The sequence below is a fragment of the Ixodes scapularis genome, unplaced genomic scaffold (assembly GCF_016920785.2).
Source record: "Ixodes scapularis isolate PalLabHiFi unplaced genomic scaffold, ASM1692078v2 PGA_scaffold1__304_contigs__length_218370807, whole genome shotgun sequence".
In the NCBI taxonomy this organism is placed as follows: Eukaryota; Metazoa; Arthropoda; class Arachnida; order Ixodida; family Ixodidae; genus Ixodes; species Ixodes scapularis.
Window position 1 is genome coordinate 62,517,493 of NW_024609846.1, and position 15,800 is coordinate 62,533,292.

A 15,800-nucleotide genomic window follows, 5' to 3' on the forward strand; every position below is an offset into this window, starting at 1 on the left:
CGAGAAAGCGCACCATTCAGGTCGCTGTAAAAACCCGCGTTATTAAAAAAACAAAGCTGGATCCAAAAAAAGAATGTCTAGGGGAAGATCACTACCTCGGCGACTCGTGAGCGTACTAGGAAGCAGTACGCGGCGTGTAATTCTAGGTATGGAACAGCAAGTGCTCATAACGTATTATTTTACCTCGGGTGTGTTGCGCGGCGTTTTGGAAAGCACAAGAACGTGCGGTTTTACGAGCTTATTGGAAACGCGAGGCACTTGTGCTAGTGCTGCACGCAACTTGTGGCACGATAGTAGCTTGACGCTTTGAATTCGCACAGCAAGAAGTGCAGAAGGGGGTAAGTTAGAGAATCATAAAAATCTTTGAAGAGGAAAGTTAAAAATGGGAACGGTTAAGTGAACAATAAATAATAATATTTTTAAAACATGACGACGGTGGAGGCCGACCTCTAGATTTACTATTCAAACCAGTTAAGTTGAATACTGCATGGAGATGCCAGCCAGAGAAATGTTTATTTTTCGGGGGAAATATTTTAAGGTGGTGATTTGATTCCGTGCGATTTTTAAAGTAATTTTACTCTGTACTGAATAATATTTTAATATATTTATTTGCTCGAAAGTAGTCATCGAAGTGCCCTGATGTTATTTTGTATTTAATGGTTGTGACAATATTGTAAGGGTGCAGGCGAGCTGGTTAATATTAACCATGTTGGATTGACCTGATACAGCTAGGGGTAGGGAAGAAACATGAAAACGTAGAGGAGACAGAAAATAGACATGACGACGTCTCCCGTCTATTTTCTGTCTCTTCTACGTTTTAATATTTCTACTCTATATCAGTCTCCGGTTAATCCAACACGGTGAATGGTTGTACAAAAAAGAAAATATTAATGGTATATACTAAAAGCTCTAGTATTTAAAAGTATTGTTTATAATTTGCTTTCTTGAAACTAGCGAACGGCGGGTCAGGTTCTACGAAAAAAAGTAAACGGCGAGCTAAAAAAAAGGCAAATTGACAGTTGACGTGAGAATATTTTCTTTGGGGTAGATCACTATTCATCAATAGCGCTATAAAACCTCATACATGAAAGAATATATGTTGGCATAAAAAACAATGTTTCGTTGTATCAAGGGGAGGAGTTTGGTGTTAAAAACACTTTTTTTTTCAGGAGAATTCGTTATACTTAAAAATACCCAATTTTTCTTTTGTCAGTAAATTATTTTTTAAGGTTCTAACACTGTTTCTATTATGCACTTAAGGCCACGGTCCCACTGAATGTGGCAGTTTAGGTACTTTTTGGCAGGCCATTTCTCATCGCTTTTTGAATACTGTTTTGTGCGATTGATGTCGTTCGAAAGGCAAAGTAGTCCTGTATTATTTGATATTGTGTATGTATTTGTTTATACTACTCATGCGCATTTGTAGTTTTGCGAATATGATGGCGCGGACCCTCACTTGCTCCGCTGGTTTAAGTTTCATGAAGAATCTATTAAACATAACACAGTTCCAATAAAGCAGTTTTGTTAGGATGATGTTGGAGCAGAATGTAACGATATACTTTTTTGGTATTTGCACTACTTTGTTTTGTTCATCTCTCCAAATATTGCCATAAATTTGTAATGTTTTTTTAATGACATGAAGGAAGTAAACACAAGGGAAGTAAAATTAGCTACAGACGTGGTGCTTATAATTGGTAATAAACAAAAAAATATTAATGTTGTGTACATTTTTGTTCGTTTAGATATTGTATATCAAACGTAGCTCTTTTTCATGCTTCGAGTCACGGTGCTCAAAATGCAGCTGAGAACATAATTAAATTATGATCAAATATCTTATAACATTTAGAAATACAATGGTTGCCCAAGGAGTGGACGATGGCTTTTTGTTCATTTTCAAAGTCATTACGCGCCAGGAGCCCTTCAAACTTACCTGTTTTTGACGCATATCTTTTATGGACATCAAACAGATTTATTGGCATCTAATCACATTTATTGCATGAAATATATATATACATTGCGATGTATTCGATATTCACAATGATCCCGCTTCGGTTTCTTGATAGGTGTAAAGTCTAGTTAATTTTAAAAACAATTATAAACTGTTTGAGTGCTTTCTTGCGCTACCTGCCGGATGGCAGACAAAACTGCTGATTTCTAATTCAAGAAATTTTCGTGGGTGGCGTTGGCGTCTGTATCATCATCAATGTACATGTCTTTTTACCTTCACATTTGGAAAATATTTGGAAGATTTACTATCGACAAATGAATGGTTTCAGTACTGGGCCATGTTAATAAATCTAAGATAAATAATTACAGAAGCGTAGTGTGATGTAATGTTTTCATTATTCGATATGATTGAAACCTATAAACAACAAAAACGAAAAGGAAGAGAGTACACCCGAGTTCACTTCGTGCCTAGAACCACTAATACCCTAGTTACACGGGCGCTTTGAACTGTCGTTGAGTTCAATCACAGTTATCGGCCCCAACTATGATTGAACCGAACTGAACTGAGATGGTGCTACACGGCTCTCTAGAACCCAGTTGAAGCTAAAACGAAACTAGTTATTGTGCCTCGTGATCAGTCTAATTGTTAAAGTAATCTACTCGGAGAAACATATTTTATTTACTATAAGTGTATCGTACATCATGTTTAATACCTTGTTGCTTTTTAGCGGTGTTTACATCAGTACCAAAGCAAATTCAGGGCTAAGTTGCGCATATTTTAGGCTAGGTGGGCTAGCTACCACCCGCTACGATGGGTGCACCCATTACTATCTGTCCATTCACACAGCTGGGCCCGCCGCCATCTTCGCTCGTTTGGTGGCTTGCCGGCTAGCCGGGATCGTTTTAGCGGCAGCTCGGACGCCTAAATCTATTCGTTCCCGGATATTTTGCTGCTACGATTCTTTTTAGACGCCTCCCCCTGCATTCCGAAACAGTAAGTGCCTCGGAAACGATGGTCGGCGGCAGCGGTCCCGCGGACAGGCGCCATTTTGCCTCAGTTGGGGAAGTCCATTCAGTTGAACTGAGGTAGGGGAGCTCAGCTGAACTCAACTGTCAGCGGCTCGATGACAGTTGGCGCCGCCCTGTAACTCCGGCCGATCGCGATTGAGTCAACGACAGTTGACTCAATGGCAGTTGAAAGCGCCCGTGTAACTAGGGTATAAATGAGCTGCGCTTAGGGTATCGGCACTCCGTTCTCCAACATTGTTGTGGGCGCCGCCATTTTAGGTCTTGTGCAGAGCAAACGCAACTGCCGATCGTCATGATTCAAAAGTGCGACTTCCTCAGCATTAGATCCGGTGTCAGGAAGCTGATGCAATATTGCTTTGCTCCGTTGAGGACTGCTTCAACATTAGCGGAAAACTGAAAAGTGTTTCCCGTGATTTTAGATAAAGCTTCGGATAACTGGCAACCATGATTTTAAGCCACAATATGCCCAAGTGTCGTTACCCTGAAGCGTAGCTTATTTAATGACACTATTCATGCCCTTGTTCAAGGAGCTTGTAGTACCTGAAGGGGCCATGACGGAAGCCCCGTGGGTTCCACAAGCCACCACCTTTTGACGCCTGCCTCTTCCTTATTGTTACCAGTAGTGCCACTAAATTAGCTACGCTTCAGAGTAGCAACACGTGATCATATTTGTAGTGTCCTTGATTTAGCGAAATCGACTATACGGGTTGGCAACATTGGTGTATCAGAAATGGCGGATTAAACGAACGTAAATTACCACGCTGCAGTCCTCAATCCAAGCAATCCCTAAATACTCCAACACCACAATGGTGTCAGAAGTGCCGTCCGTGGTAACGAAAGACCCCTAGAACCCGTGCACCACGAAATCATCGGCGAGCACCGCCACAGCAATCAACGGAACGGGTCAACATGGCACACACGCTGCCCCCGTTTCCGAGCTTCAACGTCCAAGCGACGGATGCCAACAACATCGGCCTCGAGTGGGCCAAGTGGGTGGACAGGTTCGAGAACTTTCTCGTTGCGTATAACATCACGTCAGACGTACGCAAGAAAGCGCTCCTCCTTCATTACGCCGGTGAGGAAGTGCATGATCTCTACCGGTCTCTCCCGGACGACTCGTCATCGGCAACTGTCAGCAGCACCGCGCAAGGCGCAGCGAGAACGTCAACATCTGAGTACGACGCCGCGAGAGCAAAGCTCGACGCTCACTTCGCACCAAGAATCAACCCAACATTCGCCATTTATCGTTTCCGACAAGCACAACAGAACGTCGGTGAGTCACTCGATGCTTTCTATGCGCGGCTCCGGCAGCTGTCTCGTCATTGCAACTTCCCAGACGTTGATCTCGAGATAAAGAATCAGATCATCATCGCGACCATATCCACGCGCCTGCGGAAGTATGCCATACTGCATTCGCTGGACTTGCCAGATATCCTCAAGCAAGGACGCATGTTCGAGGACGTGGAGCACGATGTGTCTGAAATCGAGCGGAGCGCCGAGAAGCCAGTCCTCGCAGTACGAAAGGATGAGCAGCATCGCGGCAGCAAGCCAAAAAGAAGTTTGAAACCGCCTCAGCGACCAAACTACCAGACACAACAACATCACAGCCTGTCGACAGATTGTCACAACTGCGGTGGCAAATGGCCACATGACGGCGGACGATCAAACTGTCCTGCATGGGGAAAAACATGCAAAGCCTGCAACAAGATCGGACACTTTGCTAAGGTGTGCCGTTCATCAAACAAGACAGTACAAACTATCAGCCAGACCCGCCAAGACAGCAGTTCAAGCGGTGAAGAACACGTTTTTGTAGCAAAAACATTGCCTCCAGCAAGCACGTCTCCCAAAGCTGTCATCAGAGTCGACAATGTTCCAATCACCTTCGTGATTGACACGGGTGCAACCGTGTCGGTTGTTGGTGAGGATGAGCTCCGGAACTGTCACCTAGATGAGAAACTGGAGAAAACATCCGTAAAGGTTTTTCCATACAAAGCAACGTCTCCTCTGCAACTTCTGGGAAAAGTCTCAGTCAGCATGATGTACAAGGAAAGGTGCAGTCAAGAGGACATCTTCGTCACCCCAGGAAGCTGCGCACCACTTCTAAGCTTTGCAGCAGCATCAAATCTTGGTCTTATTCGAATCACATACCAAGTCGAAGACTCCCCAACAGGAAAGTCGATCGTGGAATCATTCCCTAACTTGTTCAAAGGAGTTGGCAAACTCAGAGAGCAGCAAATCCACCTCTTCGCGGACGAAACTGTTCCTCCCGTCGCTCAACCGCACCGACGCATTCCATTTGCAGTGCGAGCACTTGTGGAGACAGAACTTGACCGTCTCCTTTCAGAGGACATAATCGAGCCAGCAGTTGGACCCACACCATGGGTGTCTCCAGTGGTTATTGTACCGAAACCACACCACCCCGATGAGATTCGTATGTGCATCGACATGCGCCTTGTGAACACTGCCATTCAACGAGAGCGACATCTGTGTCCAACAGTTGATGACATCATCGTAGCTCTCAACGGAGCAACCATTTTCTCAAACCTTGACCTGAAAAACGGCTATCATCAGCTGGAACTGGACGTGTCTTCGAGACGACTAACAACATTTTCAACGCACACTGGTTTGTTCCGCTACAAACGTCTCAATTTCGGCATCAGCAGTGCAGCAGAAATCTTCCAGAACACAATTCGCCAAGTGCTAAACGGCATCCCAAACGTCCTAAATGTCAGTGATGATATTCTGGTCTTTGGAAAGACTAAAGAAGAGCATGACGCCGCTCTAGATGCAGTCCTACATCGACTTCAGGAATCAGGACTAACGCTCAATGAAAAGAAGTGTCACTTCCACCAGCGAGAGCTGACCTTCTTCGGGCTCATTTTTTCATCAAAGGGTGTTAGCCCAGACCCTAAGAAAATCGAGGCTTTCCTACAAGTAAGAGTACCAGAGTCTCCTCAAGAGGTGAAGAGTCTTTTGGGAATGGTCAACTACTCGGGTCGGTTTCTACGAAACCTTGCTGACCTTACTCAGCCACTGCGTGAACTGACGCTAAAGAATGCAACCTGGGAGTGGACTGAACGACACCAGAAAGCCTTCGACGAACTGCGGCGTGTCATGTCAGACGCATCTACCCTGTCCTACTTCGATCAAGCCAAGCCGACAGAGCTGGTTGTGGACGCAAGCCCACACGGACTTGGTGCCATTTTAACACAACGAGATGGTGCACAGGTCGCAGTGATAGCTTATGCAAGCAGAGCATTAACACCAGTGGAAAGCCGCTACTCCCAAATCGAGCGAGAAATGTTGGCAGCAGTATGGGGCATGGAACACTTTCGGCTCTACTTGTGTGGTGCAAACTTTCTTTTATTGACAGACCACAAGCCCCTGGTGAGCATCCTGGGAAACCCAAGGTCGTCACCATCTGCCCGCATAGAGCGCCTTGCTCTCCGCATCCAACAGTATGCATTTGACGTACAACACACTGCTGGAAGCAGCAACCCCTCGGACTACCTTTCAAGACACCCAGTGCCACAACAGGAGACAGGCACTCGCATCGCCAAAGTTCCTGATGAGTATGTCAACTTCACCCAACGCCAGTGCATCCCAAAAGCCTTCTCGGTCGAGGAAGTTGTGGAACAGACTAAGGCAGACCAACAGCTGCAGCTACTGGTGAGAGCCATCCAGCATCCTCTACGTAACGACTGGCTGCTACCAGAACTAAAGCCATTTGCAGCTATGAAGGCAGAACTCACTTTAACACCAGAAGGTCTCATCCTTAGAGGGACACGCCTTGTCCTTCCAACTGGTCTCCAGAAACGTGCAGTGCAACTCGCACACCGAGGTCACCAGGGAATCGTAAAGACGAAACAATTACTACGAGAGAAGGTATGGTTTCCAGGCATGGACAACCTTGTGCACATGCTGGTGAAGAGTTGCCTTCCATGCCAAGCTGCAGTACCCCAAACAACTCAAGAGCCACTTGCGATCACCGAACCTCCCAGCAGTCCCTGGGAAAAAGTATCCCTTGACTTTTGCGGTCCATTTCCCGATGGGAAATATGCAATGGTGGTGATAGATGACTTTTCGCGATACCCTGTGGTACAGGTCCTCAATTCGACAAGCGCACGCAATGTGCTGAGCAACCTCCGAGCAGTGTTTGGCCAGTTTGGCATCCCAGAACAAGTGAAAACGGACAACGGGCCACCGTTCCATGGCACAGAGTTTGCTGAGTTTGCCCAAGAGCTGGGATTTCGACACCACAGAGTCACACCGCTATGGCCTCAGGCCAACGGTGAAGTGGAACGATTCATGAGGACATTAAAGAAACAGGTGCACACCAGTGAACTCGAAAACAAGGACTGGAAGGCTGAGCTAGATACCTTCTTGATGTCTTACAGATCTACGAAACAAGGCACAACAACAAAAACGCCTTACGAATTGCTGTTTGGAAGACCAATGAGGAATCTCCTTCCCCTCTATGCAGCCCCAACCCCAAGAACAGTTGAATCAGAAGGACTGAGGTCAAGAGAGCTTGCAAGAAAGGCTTACAACAAGCATCGAGCTGACACACGGAGAGGCGCTCGTCGACATCGCTTCTGGGTGGGTCAGCGAGTCCTGTGTAAACAAGCCCAACACAACAAATTTACGTCGTATTACGATCCGACCCCTTATACCATTACCAGCATTCATGGATCTCAGATCAAAGCATCCCAAGGCAACCGAATGATCACACGGAATGCTAGTTTTTTCAAGGATGCCTCCAGGATCAACCGAGTGCCACGCAGAGCAGAGACCGACCTAGATGACACTATGCCACCGTCCAGCACGGACAGTTGCATTTCAGCACCAGGGCCATCAGTGCCTGCAAGACGACAGAGCCCCCTTCATCGACGCTACCCTGTCAGAAACCGCAAGCCACCACGGCATCTTGCTGACTTTGCAACATAATCCCTTTTAAATTCTTTGTGAAGAAGAGTGAACTATTGCAAAATGAAAGAACTCATCTCAGCAAGTGTTCAGCTGAACATCGACAGCACATCATTTAGTTAATTTTGTTTTGTTACTTTGCAACATTTTATTTGATGTATTAGATTCTCAATTTCATCTTCTCACAAGGAGGGTAGCTGTAGTGTCCTTGATTTAGCGAAATCGACTATACGGGTTGGCAACATTGGTGTATCAGAAATGGCGGATTAAACGAACGTAAATTACCACGCTGCAGTCCTCAATCCAAGCAATCCCTAAATACTCCAACACCACAATATTGTGCCTTAAAATCATGGTTGCCAATTATCTGAAGCTTTATCTGAAATCACTGGAAACGCTTTTTTAGTTCTCCACACATGTTTAAACAGTTCGCGGCAAAGCAAAGCAATATTACATGAGCCTCCTAACACCGAATCTAATGCTGAGGAAGTCGCACTTTTGAATCATGACGATCGGCAGTTGCGTCTGCTGTGCACAAACACCAAACTGGCAGCGCCCACAACAATGTGGGGGAACGGAGTGCCGATACTCTATTAGCAGTTGATTTAGCGGCTCTAGTTCCCGGGAACCTCTTTTCCCCTGGCTGAAACTGAAACTAAATACGGATAATCAGCGGCGTAGACTTTCCATTTTCCCGGGGTGGGGGGGGAGGGGGTCCTTTTCCGCGCAATTTGTTTTTACACCGGCAATTATCAGTAGTTTATTTTAATGGGTACATTTTACAGCGTATGTATATCGCCTTGTGTCCGTCGCTGTGTGCGTTATTTTGTTTACATACCACTACTAGAAGCTCGTTACATGGCACGTAATCAGCGTCTCGGTAAGGATCATGGCCCGGGGGGGGGGGGGGGGGGGGGGGGGGGGCTCCGCCCTTCCCCCCTTCCCCGAATCTCCCCAGGAAAAGCACGAGCCCCGATGCCCCCCCCCCCCCCCCCCCCCGTAGTCTACGCCTATGTGAATAATATCCCATTATTATAGCTTATTTAGTTATAACCAACTAAACATGATAGGAGGAAGCGGCCGGGTAGGAGAAACGCGGGTTTTATGAGTGACCGTTATTACCGTCCCAGAAAAGAGAACGCCAGCTTGCGCTGGTTTCAAACAGATCCAAAGAAAAGAGGCGGCACGCTGTGTTCTTTGTGATTGTGCGTCTAATTTATATACAGTAGGCATGGGCGGATAGAGGACTTTGGGTCCGAATCGAATTCGAAGCGAATAGTGATTTTGGCCGAATAATTTCGAATCGAATAGTTCGAATAGTACAAGCAACAAATACCACAAGATATGTTTAAACTATAGTTTTATATTTGCCCTAATTTGGTATTAGAAGTACTGTAATTGTCAATTTCAAGAGTATTGAGTTCGGGATCACGAAATGGTCAAAATGGTTCGAAGCTTGCGCCACCTGGCCGGAAATCCAAGCTAGAGTGAGCCAAACCCGTTTATATCGAACTCGCAAGAAAACGTCTACCAGTTCGATATAGCGGGTAATTGGATATAAAAGTTTTAATGAATTTTACTCGAAAATCCACTTTCTGCTGAAATGTCACACAATGAAGTAGTCTTGCATCTTCTGCTGCTTTTTCTTCATTGCATCCGCCACAACGATATTTTTCTACGCTATCGACGGACTCCAAAATGCTGCGGGCCGCTGCTTTTTATACTCGCGCATTAGCGCCGAACTATGCCGAGAGCACGGAGCACGTCCTAGCGGCCGCACCTTCTCCTGCACAGCGCCGTTTTGCTCTGTAAGTTGGCTTTCCCCTACAACAAGGTGTTTGCGTTGGGGGAAACCAGCTAATTAACAAGCTAGCATTTTTTTTTTTTGCCTTTTTTTTTTAGTTGCTTTTTTGTGGGTGGTTGCGTCAATTGCTTGGAAGAAAAAATAATATTCTCTTTTGCGGACGGAGCGGGGAGAGGGAGCACGGATCTCCCTCTCCCCGCACCGTGGCCGCCCGGGAAAAAAAAAAAAAAAAAAAAAAGCCAGCGTGCTTTGCAAGCTGGCTTTCCCCCAATGTTGCCGCTTGTGTTGGGGGAAAGCCAGCTTGCAGAGCAAAACGGCGGTCTTGGTAGTTCAATATATCGGTAGCGGCTGCTATTTTTGTTCGATGCAACCATAGTTTTTGCTATATATTATCACTGTAACATCACTGTGCACAAAAATGTCTCGATATAAGGAATAATTCGACGTAAACGGGTTCGATATGGTCGGGTTTGACTGAATTTAGAAAGGTCGAATAATCTTATATTGTCGAATACTTAAATTCGATTCGAAGCAAATGACGAACTGAACAGAATTCGATTGGCTATTCGTAATAACCGAATATTCGCCCATCCCTAATATACAAGTATATTTGAAGATCGACGATAGACGTCGATCGTCTCGAGGTAATGTAACGTACTAACATTATATAAATAATAAACATAATGAAGGACTGAACGACTCAATTTTTCAATTCACGGATTGTAATATGGCGGTAGCCTATTGTACTTACTGTTGATGAAGATCAATATGAGGTGACGAGGTAATGATTAAAAGATGAGGCTTTATAAGGACGACGGCATTAGTGGGCATCGAACCACAACGTACAGGGCCAGACTTGTTTCAAGTGTCATGTACCCAAAGATTTTTCTTCACCCTCAACAAAATATGGTAAAATCAATGAGAATGCCGCTTTACAACTGTACGTGGCACATGAAAACTGCACTGTTCGAAAGCGCTGCTATTCATTAATATGAAGGACAGATTCCTAGCAGCATCCCCTGTTGGACTGCTTGAAAAAAAAATGGCCTCGTTGAGGTAAAGTGTCCCCGTTCCAAAATATTCTTATAGACTACCGAAACCACAAAAGAGTATGAGCCGAAAATAAAAAAAAAAAAGGAGCCTGGTGTGAAAGGTCCAAATCACCACCATAGCTTCTGCTACCAAATACACGGGCAATTACACAATACACAAAGAAAGTATTGTGATTTCATTATATTTACATTTAATGGCATTGATATCCATCCATCTATTCTGGTCAAACAACATAGAGCCTTTTCTACTCAAGTTTTGCATGAAAGGCCGGACTTCCGCTGAAATTCCTCACGTAGACGAGTTGTCCAATCGCATAAATTGTCATTACTCCCGATTGGGGAATCTCTCGATCTTCGTTCGTAGGCTATAGTGTCATGAGATCGAGGGGTGTTGCTCATCGTCCGCCGAACATTACTTCGGCGGGTGTTTTTGTCGTGGAAGATGAGACCGTCGCGTGCTACCGGAACAAGAGCCTGGCGATTCTTCACTGAACTGCTTCTTCCGCAAGCTTCAAAAGGGCTTTCTTCGTTTCCCACACCATCTGTTCTGCTCGCCCGCTAGTTGCAGGATGGTATGGTGCACTAAGGTGGTGCCTGATGCCGTTTTTATTTTTCTCAAAAAATGAAAGCCGTTTACAAATCCCTGTAACGCCGAATTGGAGCGCAGCTCTTGAGGAGGAGTAGGGAAGGGTCTATGAACTATGAATGCTTACTGAATAGATTTTCGCTGAAGCTTTTATCACACAGAAGAACAGTCCTTGACTTGGTATTCCTGCATAAGATCATTAATGGTGCCATTGATTCTTCACGGCTTATTAGTAAAATCCATTTCCATGTTCCTTTCCGTGCGACGAGACAGCTCACCTGTTTTGATATTTGCTCACCATGCCGTGTGTCACCTCTTTCTCGTTTACAGACATTATATAACAGCATTGTGCCACCTCAAGTTGACATCACCACACCCCTGCCTACATTTCGCTGTCAGTTGGACGAACTTTTGGTCACTTCATAGCGCGTCAGTGTATATGCATATCTATTTCTTTTTAATGAGTAGGATTTTTGTTTGTTTTTATTGTACGAGTTGGTGCACCTAAGAGAAGGCCGCTCGGCCGTTTTAGGGCACCCGAAAAATAAAGATTATTATTATTATTATAAGGGTACTGAGGGGGGTCACGTCACCTGCGGGTAGTCACGTGACCCCGGGGGGGTCACGTCATCTCGGGGGAGGGGGGTCACGTGACCTCGGGGATCACGTGATCTCGGGGGGGGGGGGGGGGTGGATCACGTGACCTCAGAGGGGGGTCACGTGACCTCAGGGGGGAGGTCACGTGACCTCGGGGGTCACGTGACCCCCCCCCCCCCCCCCCCCCCGGTTACGCCGACGCCGACGCCGACGCCGCTCAGGCTGGAAACGGGCCCCTAAGGCCTGGTTCACACTTAGAGCTAATCCGCTGCCGCCGAAGCGGAATCGGCCGCGGCAATGCACAGTGTACGCTACGCCCGGCGGCTGAATTCTTGCAGATTCGCCCGCCGATTCGCAAGTGTGAACCAGGCCTAAGAGCTGCGCTCTAAAACTTGTATATTTTATTTGAAAGAAGATTCGGCGCGTTATCAGAGAAAAGTATTTTCGGTAGACCAAAAGTAGCGAAAAGAGAGCATAGAACGTCAAGGACGCGTTTGAACGTCGTGGCATGCATCGTGTAAACTTCCAATCACCTACAGTACGCATCAACCATGACTCCACAGATGCGGATACGTTTTGCCACCCTCCGACTGAATAGTCGATCGTTTTCAGTTACTGTTCATGATGGCGCTCGACTCGAGGAATATTTCGAGTCTTTCCGCAAAGTTAGCCCAGGTGCCAATACTTTTGTCGAAAGCGGCAAGTGCTCGAAACGTCGACAACGTCGGCAGCGACGTGCTGTGCTTGACACTTGGCGCTTACCATTCGCTGAAAAGAAACTTGCTTGTTCGTCTGCTACGAGTCGTCCGATATCAGGTCATCACCGCGACTCCATCTCTCGACAAAACAGGTCTTCACTGTCCGCATGTACAGTGCCCCTCAAACTTAACGCCGCCACTCGGTTACACTCGATTACGCAAATATTGATCTATTGCATGCTACCCAAAGACAAATTGGTCGCTGCAGCTCCTCGAATATGTTCCACTGGTTGGGTTCTCATCAGGGACGCGAATGTTCCCCAAGTAGTTCGACCACTAGGTTCAGGAATAGCTCAACAAGTGAATAAACCGGACGATCTAGTGGCGGCGTTAAGTTTGAGGGGCACTGTACATAGTTAGCAATCATATGAACTTATGAATTCCCGAACGCTCATCACTTGCCGTCGCTAAACGCCGCTCAATCATAGCGCCTTCATTGCAAATAAACGTCTTCCTATTTGTACTGATGCTTTTCATCATATTCCTCCTAAGCTGTATTTACAACATAATGTGTGTCGGTACTTCCGAAAATATTGCAACGGCCGTTTGTTTTTTGAGAACCCTATAATGTAACAACCTTTACCACATCTTCCGAATCCCGTGAAACACAAAATTTCGTGACGTCACTTTTCAGTCGTCATTATAATGGCGAGGTAAATACAGTAAATCGCGAAGCAGTTTACTAGACGTCCGCTTCCACTGGTGTCTTGGAAAATTGAATCTACTGAGCATGCATTCCTGCAGAAAAAAATTTCATTGGCAGAATATTGGCACGTCAATCAACAATTGATTCCTTTCTTCTTGGTAACATTTATTGCCAAAGCCCGTGTCAACCGCCTAACAGCGTGTCCGAGATTCTCGCATACATGAGTTTGCTGGGCCCCGCTATTGAGCCAGCTGAGCACAGCTTGCAGCGGCACGAGCAAGGCCACGAGGGGAACGTGATGGTGCTCGAGCCATCCCACCGCCAACCTATTTTTCGGCCACCCCACGGGTGCGTGTCGCCATCTATTGGTTGAACTAACGCCTTGTTCAAGATGGCTGCCGTGGGACCGCAGCCTTAAAACCGAGCCGTTTATAACTTCGTGGTATTCGTCAAAGTGGCGAGTTGATAACAAGTTTTGGAATCTTTGGAAGCTTCCGTTTTTTATGTGTAGGACAATATATATTCTCTAAAGTGCAATCCAAACGACGAGGAGGAGGGCATACAAACGTTTTAACTCTAAAAAAGTGACAGGTTGCTCAGACGAAAAATGATTTATAGATTTGTTCGGCAAAATGCAGGCGATCCTTCGCCATGTTCTGTATTATGATCGGGAAAAAAAACGACTACACAACATACTTTTAATTAGGCTATGAGCAGTTCTTACTCTCTGGATGCGCCACGTAAATAGCATAATTATTACGAGAACCGGAGACCTCGTGTTTTTGTATAGTGCAAGTTCACCAGCTGTCCTGTTTCTTCACTGACGTTTTTGTAAATGACATACCTGGTGATAGAGGATATTTCCTACCTGAATTTAGAATGAGGAAAACGGTGCCTTCCGAGATTAAAATAGAGCAGATAATGGCAGATCCCGTCGACTGGTTTGGCATACTTCGCCACCGACAATTGCTTTTGGGGTTGAATATGCAAATATGGGTTTGGTTATGTTTTGATTCAGTAAATTGAAAATAAGCCTATATACTGAATAATATTCGACCTTTACCGCTGCACAGGAATCACAGATGTTGTGACTTGTAGCGGACTCATTCCGATGAGTGAAATCAGTTTAAGGTTTTTCAATATATAGGCACACGACAAATGAATAACAACAATTACAATAATAATAATAATAATAATAATATTAAAAAATCACTAATAATAATAATATTATTAATATTAACGATGATGATGATGACGATACTGATAATGGTGCTGGTGATACGGTAATAACACTAATAATAGTAATAATAAAAATAATAAAAATAGTTTCTTTCTCATGAAAGTGATGAAGGGGAGACTGGAGAAAAAAGCTGAAAGAAACAGCTCGACTAGCCTCCGGACCCTAGAATGACAAAACAGACGGCAGGCACCAAGAGAAACAATGTAAAAATGAAAACATGGAAAAAACGGTCAATTATGAACGTATTTTTAGCATGAACTGTATAAACTTTGCAGTTGTTCAGCTACGGTTGAAATCGCTATTTGTAAAGCTGTAATTACGGTAGGGTGTATACGAGTATTTGTTTACCATTATTTGTTCTCCGAGGGACATTCAGTGTAACATTCAGTGGACATTCAGGGGACATTCAGGGACATTCAGCGCAACATCCAGTGTGACGAGTAGGATATGCCTGAATGTTTTTGGCCAGTGTTGAAACGTCAGCTCGAAAGGGAGAATTTCTTTTTATTCGTTTTTTAAACTAACGCTCAACCTGTCTTTGAACAGATTTTGTGCAGAACAAATCAGCAGTTTGAGAGTCATACGAAATGTGACATATAGTTGTGATTTTTTTCTTTTGGAGTGAAAATATCTTATCTAAATTTGTTGAAGTAGTCGTGATCCATACTAGGCGACGATAGTTTAAGTTTACGAGCAAAAAAAAAAGGAAGTTGCAGATAAGTAATCGTACAGAAATCGGCAAGACGGAGGGTAGAACAACCCGACGATGAAAAATAACTTTTTGGTGGCCTGATTTCTTTGGTCGTCCCAAAACACGTTTTCAGAAAAAAGTAACACTGGGTGTTTTAAAAGAATACGCAATGTTAGTAGGCATCGTATTTAAGGTAAGGCTGGCATTGTACGATACATGTTTATTTTAAGGACGAAATATAACGGCTTTTGTTCTACTTTGAGCTTTCATTTCTCATGAACTTAATTTGGGCAATGTATTATTAACGAGACATATAACTAAATTTGGTTCACCGGTTGAAAAAATAGGCTCGTTTCGTCAGCTTACATAACGAGTTTTTCTTTTTTCATCCTTATTAACTATATCATTCACATATATGTTGAATAGGAACGGACCTAATATGCTGCTCTGGTGAACACCAGAAGGAATTGGTTTGATTGTAGAAGAAAAACAGCGTAAACGAACATGTTGCCTATGTTTTAAGT

General features: G+C 44.9%; 2 protein-coding genes across 5 annotated transcripts in view; both read left to right on the forward strand.

Annotated features, from left to right (window-relative positions):
• Window positions 1-15,800, forward strand: part of LOC8027270 (monocarboxylate transporter 9) — a 48,248-nt gene that overhangs the window by 14,926 nt on the left and 17,522 nt on the right. The gene's annotated exons all lie outside the window — the stretch shown is intronic.
• Window positions 3,835-5,174, forward strand: LOC121835738. Its single transcript, XM_042290202.1, has 2 exons — window positions 3,835-5,027; window positions 5,147-5,174. Exons 1-2 carry the CDS (start codon window positions 3,886-3,888, stop codon window positions 5,172-5,174), a joined length of 1,170 nt encoding a protein of 389 aa, XP_042146136.1. The 5' UTR covers window positions 3,835-3,885.